General features: G+C 63.9%; 2 protein-coding genes across 2 annotated transcripts in view; one reads left to right on the top strand and one right to left on the bottom strand.

Moving 5' to 3' along the window:
* Positions 1-1,080: 1,080 nt before the first annotated feature.
* HYI (hydroxypyruvate isomerase (putative)) lies at positions 1,081-3,818 on the top strand. Its single transcript, XM_056130878.1, has 8 exons — positions 1,081-1,312; positions 1,819-1,930; positions 2,708-2,822; positions 2,999-3,077; positions 3,178-3,227; positions 3,311-3,380; positions 3,489-3,623; positions 3,705-3,818. Exons 1-8 carry the CDS (start codon positions 1,114-1,116, stop codon positions 3,776-3,778), a joined length of 834 nt encoding a protein of 277 aa, XP_055986853.1. The 5' UTR covers positions 1,081-1,113; the 3' UTR covers positions 3,779-3,818.
* A 17-nt stretch (positions 3,819-3,835) lies between these two features.
* Positions 3,836-6,097, bottom strand: part of SZT2 (SZT2 subunit of KICSTOR complex) — a 69,828-nt gene continuing 67,566 nt past the window's right edge. Inside the window, 3 exon segments of the mRNA XM_056130877.1 lie at positions 3,836-4,530; positions 4,693-4,761; positions 5,905-6,021. Coding sequence (XP_055986852.1) covers positions 4,387-4,530; positions 4,693-4,761; positions 5,905-6,021 — 330 coding nt within the window. The 3' untranslated portion in view covers positions 3,836-4,386.

Genomic DNA, 6,097 nt, shown 5'->3' with positions numbered 1-6,097 from the left:
CTACCACAATCTTCATCTGGCCACACAACATGGTTGCATAGTAAACAGATGCTATTCTCAGGAGGGAAGAGTCTCTGGGAAAGTCCACAGCCCTTCACTTTTTTTTTTTGCTTTTTGGGTCTCACTTGGCGATGTGCAGGAGTTACTTCTGGTTCTGCACTCAGGAATTACCCCTGGCAGTACTCAGGGGACCATGTGGGATGCTGGGAATCGAACCTGGGTCGGCCCCATGCAAGGCAAATGCCCTATCCGCTGTGCTATTGCTCCAACCCCAGCCCTTCACTTTAACTGGGCTCTTTCCCCATCTGGGCTCCTGGTTCTTGGTGCTCTCTAGGCCCACCACCCTGCCCCAGAGCCACCCTTGCCCCTGACCCCACCTGGCCTCTCCCCTTTCCTGAGCTCCCACTTCTCTTTTCTTCTTTCCTTCCTTCCTTCCTTCCTCTTTCTTTCTTTCTTTTCTTTCTTTTTTTTTTTTTTTTGCTTTTTGGGTCACACCCAGCGATGCACAGAGGTTACTCCTGGCCTTGCACTCAGGAATTACTCCTGGCGGTGCTCAGGGGACCATATGGGATGCTGGGAATCGAACCCAGGTCGACTGCCTGCAAGGCAAATGCCCTATCTGCTGTGCTATCGCTCCAGCCCCTCTTTCTTTCTTTCTTTCTTTCTTTCTTTCTTTCTTTCTTTCTTTCTTTCTTTCTTTCTCTTTCTTTCTCTCTCTCTCTTTCTTTCTTTCTTTTCTTCCCTCCCTTCCTTCCTTCCTTCCTTCCTTCCTTCCTTCCTTCCTTCCTTCCTTTCCTTCTTTCTTTCCTTCTTTCCCTCTCTCTTTCTTTCTCTCTTTTTTTCTTCTTCCATTTTCTCCTTTCTCCTTTCCTTTCTCTTTTCTTTTTAAAAAAACATGCATGCATTTCTTTCTTTTTGTGCTTCAGGCCACACCCGGTCTTACTCTTGGCTCTGGGCTCCGGGGGCCCCGTGGCGTCCCGGGGATCGACCCGGGTCGGCTGCGCGTCAAGGCCCGACCCGCTGACCTGTCGGACTCCCTCCCGGCCCGCCACGCCGCCGCCCCGGTCGTCCCCGCCGGCTTCCGTCTTCCGGCCGCGCGAGTCCCCGCTGGCCATGGCCCCGCTGCGCTTCTCGGCCAACGTGTCGTGGCTCTTCCCCGAGCTCCGCGAGCTCCCGGCGCGCCTCCGGGCCGCGGGCCGCGCGGGCTTCGAGGCGGCCGAGGTGGCCTGGCCCTACGCGGAGCCGCCCGAGGAGCTGGCGCGCGCGGCGCGGGGCGCGGGGCTGCAGCTGGTGCTCATCAACACGCCCCCGGGTGCGCGCGGGGACCCGGAGGGGGACGCGGGGGTCGGGGGCTGCGGCTGGTGTCCATCCACACGGCCCCGGGTGCGCGCGGGGGGCACGGGGCGCAGGGCTGGTGCTCATCCACACGGCCCCGGGTGCGCGCGGGGACCCGGAGGGGGACGCGGGGGTCGGGGGCTGCGGCTGGTGTCCATCCACACGGCCCCGGGTGCGCGCTGGGGGCTTGGGGCGCAGGGCTGGTGCTCATCCACATGGCCCCGGGTGCGCGCGGGGACCGGGAGGGGGACGCGGGGGTCGGGGGCTGCGGCTGGTGCTCATCCACACGCCCCCAGGTCCGCGCGGGGGGCGCGGGGCACCGGGCTGCGGCTGGTGTCCATCCACACGGCCCCGAGTGCGCGCGGGGGGCGCGGGGCGCAGGGCTGGTGTCCATCCACACGCCCCCGGGTGCACCGCGGGTGGGGGTGGGGGACCGCGCGGGGGGCGCGGGCTGCGGGGGCCTGAAGCGCCTTCTCCCCGCAGGAGACCGAGAGAAAGGGGAGCTGGGGCTGGGCGCCGTGCCCGGGCGGCAGGCGGCCTTCCGAGAGGGCCTGGAGCAGGCCGTGCTGTACGCCAAGGCGCTGGGCTGCCCCAGGTACCGGGTCCCCGCGAGCCTCAGCGCTCGGGAAAGCGCCCCGAGTGCTGCTGGCTCGGTCCCGAGCCCCTCGCCCCCAGAGGTCCGCGGGGCCCGGGGGCTCGGGCGGCAGGGGCGGGCGGGAGGAGTGGGCACTCGTGCCTGGCTGCACGCAAGAGGCCGCTTGCCCGTGCCAAGCGGAGTTCAGGGTGGGCCGGAGGGTGCCCGCGATGTAGCGCGCTGGGGTGGGTTGTGGCCGGGAAGGGGAGGCGGTTCCCGGCGGCGCTAACGGCAGAGCCCGGGGCGGCAGAGAAGGAACTGGCCGGCGGGCGACTGCTGAGCGCTGGGGACATGCAGCGGCCGGGGAACCCGCCAGGGGGAGAGCCCAGGCAGGGAAACCCAGGCTTTAAAAGCTGAGCCTTCGTGCCTGCAGTACTGGCTGTGAAGGGTCAGGGGAGAGGCAGGTTAAAGGCACAGGGGTCCGGCGCTGGCCTTGCACACACGGTTCCATCCCCCCCCCCCATCTGAATTCCTTAGTGCAGAGCCAGGAGTAGCCCCCGAGCATCCTTGGGTGTGGCTCTCGAACAAAAGGACAAGGTGCCAGAGGCTAAGTGTGGAGACAGGAAGATGACCCCCCCAAAGATGTGGGGGTGCGGGGAGAGGCCTGAGGAGACCTGAGAACTGGCCAGGTGGTGCAGAAGGGAGAGGGGGCAGCTGGGAGAGATGCGCACGGGGACTGAGGGTCCCCTCAGCACCCACGGGCTGCACAGCGCCCCCTGGCGCCTCTTCCCCCACCAGGATTCACCTGATGGCCGGCCGAGTGCCCCAGGGGGCTGATGCAGCGGCTGTCAGGGGTGAGATGGAGGCGGTGTTCCTGGAGAACCTGAAGCACGCCGCTGGGGTTCTGGCTCAGGTGAGACCGCAAGAAGGAACACATGAATGTGTGCTGAGGACGTGCACGTGTGGTCGAAACTGAGATGAAACGGAGGTGCAGGCTTGGAGCCTGCCGGGCTCAGTGGGACTGGTCCCGGCCTGATGGGAGACAGAGATGTGGGGAACCCTCTGGTCACGGATCCGATGGGGCACTAGGAGAACCTCGTGGGACTGCTGGAGCCCATCAACACCCGTGTCACAGACCCCCGATATTTCCTGGATACGCCCCAGCAGGGTAGGACACCCCCCTCCCCTCCCCGCCCCTGTGGTCCCTCCTGCCCTTTGGTTCTTGTGTGGTCCCTGGGTCTCACGGCCCATCCCGGTTTCTCTGCCAGCGGCTGCCATTTTACAGAAGGTCGGAAGACCCAACCTCCAGTTACAAATGGTGAGTGGGAGGGAGGAAAGCACCCCCGGGTCTGGGAAGAGTGGGGGGCCCGGAGCGTCCCTGACCGGGATTCTCCGTGCCAGGACCTATTCCACTGGCAGATCATGGATGGGAACCTGACGGAGAACATCCGGGCGTTCCTGCCCATCGTGGGTAGGAGTCCCTTCCTTTGCGTCCCTGCTCTGCTTCCCCCCTCATTCCCCTGCCCTACCCCCGGATCTGAGCCTGGGCCCACTTCTGCCCACATCTGTCGCTCGCCAGGGCATGTGCAGGTGGCACAGGTGCCGGGCCGGGGGGAGCCTGACAGCCCTGGGGAGCTGAGCTACCCCTACCTGTTCCAACTCCTGGAGGATGAGGGCTACAGCGGCTTTGTGGGCTGCGAGTACCGGCCTCAAGGTGAGGGGCTGGCCGAGGCGCGGGCTGGGGAGGGAGCCCTGGAGGGGTAGGTGCCGGACAAGGCCTCCCCTCTCTCCTCAGGAGACACAGCAGAGGGCCTGAGCTGGCTCCGATCCTACTGGGAGAAGCGGGGCTACCCCAGGCCTGGGCAGTGAGCTGGGCAGCCGGAGTCCCCGAAATAAAGACAAGCGGCCGGACCTTTGCACGTGTCTGTTATTGGGGTGGGGAATGGGACACACAGTGTCTAATCCTTCAGTTCCTGTGGCTCCTGGGGGCCACTTCCCTCCTGTGGAGAAGGGATCAGGGCCCCTCAAGTCCTTGGGTCTGCCGTGGAAAGGGGAGAGCTCGGAGCCCACCGCCTCATTTCCAGCTGAGACCCAGGGGCCCAGCAGGGGACGCGCCTGTACTCCCAGGTGCTCAGAGGCACGGTCGTGTCCACGGCGACGTCCAGCTGGCCAGTCCAAGTGGGAGACGGAGACTGGAGGGAAACGAGGTGGGGCAGGGCCCTCCAAGGAGCGAGTGCCCACGTTGTGGCCTTCCCGGGCTCCACCTGGTGTGGCAGAGGGCATGTCTTTCTGGAAGGGTCGGGTGGCTGAGAAGAACTGATCTGACCCTCCAGCGTGCTGGGCTGTGAGTTTGGGGAGGGCAGCCCCCGGCTGCCAGGCCGAGAGATGTCACTGAGCTCTCAGTGTCCCAAGTGTCGGGCCTGCTCTGCCGTGGCCGCTTGAAGTGGGCGGCGTGGTCAGTCCGGGAGTGGAGGAACTCAGAGGAGGCGGGTCCAGAGGGTGAAGCAGGCTGTGTTGATGACGGACTCCAGGTGGTGGTAGGTGGAGACCAGCTGGGCTGGGGGGCTCTCACTGTCCTGGGGCTGGACTGGGAAGGGCTCTCGGAAAACCACCGTCAGCGACTGTGAGGAACACGGGGTGCCGTGCTGAGGCGACGGGGGTGCTCACGGGGGCCAGGCTGCCCCGAGAAGACTGCAAACCCCGACCTCAGAAGGTTTGATTGAAGGTGTAGCACAGGGGTATCGCCCCCCCCCCCACCACTACCAGGTGGACCCTGTTCTCACCATCTTCCCCAAGTGGGAGTCCAGAAAGACGAGCACGAAGCAGTCAGTGAACTTCTGATTCAGCACAACCTGTGGCAGACAAGCAGCCGGGCGGGCAGTGAGGCCGGCTCGGCCATGGGGGAGCCTGGATGGTGCCTCCCTCCCACACCTGTCTCCCACTGAGCCTCGCAGGGTGAGGGGTGCTTGTCGGCCAGGTTCCAGCGTCTTCTATGGGCAGGCCCTGCACTGGGCTGGCTGTGCCGAGTTCTAAATCTAGGGACATGACTCTCCTGGCATCCTGCCTTGGGGCTTCTCTTGCGCGATTCCCCTGGCACTGTCTCTGAGGCCTGCCCCTAACGCCCAGCTGGGCCTCGGCCATTTCTTCTACTTCTGGGACCTCCATCTCTGTTTTTTTGTTTGTTTGTTTGTTTGTTTTGGTGGTGGTTGTTTTTGCTTTTTTGGGTCACACCCAGTGATGCACAGGGGTTACTCCTGGTTCATGCACTCAGGAATTACTCCTGGCCATGCTCAGGGGACCATATGGGATGCTGGGAATCAAATCCGGGTCGGGCTGCGTGCAAGGCAAACGCCCTACCCGCTGTGCTATCAGTCCAGTCCCTGGGACCTCCATCTCTGCCCTGAGCTCCAATCCCCCATGGACACAGACTTCCCAGACTGCCCGGGGTCCTGGGGTCCTCAGTCTCATCACCTCGCCTGGATCCATGCCCGCCACCACCCCAGCTCCCAGTTGTGTCCTCCTAGTTCTATGTGTCTGGGCTGCTCCAGATGACCCTTCACCCCCGACCCTGCTCTTCCCACCAGCAGCTGCACGAGCCCGTCATGGTCCAACTCCCTCCGTCTTGAGTCTTCTCTGGCAGCCTAGACTGGGCCTACTCCATCGCCTCGTGGTTCCCTCACTTATGCACCCGATATCAGTGGGGTCTGTACCCCCCTTTCCAGCACCGCACTCTACCACTACAGTCAGTAGGGCTGGGCGGGTCTCCCGGGTGCCCCTATGGGTTTGGGGTGACAGGCTTGTAAGACCTCCAGCCTGGAGCCCGCAGGGGCTCTGTCAGCGTGTCTGTGCTAAGTCCTCAGTCGGCCTCTAGGCTCTGGCCAAGACATGTTCGTGCACCTGTGGGCAGCCTCCCTGGCCTGGCTTGGGGACAACCTGCCATGTCTGAGGAGGGTTCTGCTGTCTCCCCTCTCACAGAAGGGTCCAGAAGCACTTACCAGGTACTGAGTGCTCAGGTCTGGGCTCTGGAAATGGCGACAGCTCTGGGGAAAGCGGCTTAGGAGAACCTTGATGAGACTCTGGTACCAGGAGACCGTCATGGACAGGAAGCAGTCCTGGGGGAGGGGCCACAGGCCCTGACATGCAGTCCAAGCCCCCGGAGACCCCGCACACTCTGCCTGGGTCACCCAG

This window comes from Sorex fumeus, unplaced genomic scaffold (assembly GCF_029834395.1).
Source record: "Sorex fumeus unplaced genomic scaffold, SorFum_2.1 ptg000082l, whole genome shotgun sequence".
Taxonomy (NCBI): domain Eukaryota; kingdom Metazoa; phylum Chordata; class Mammalia; order Eulipotyphla; family Soricidae; genus Sorex; species Sorex fumeus.
This window is presented reverse-complemented; position numbering and strand designations above follow the sequence as displayed.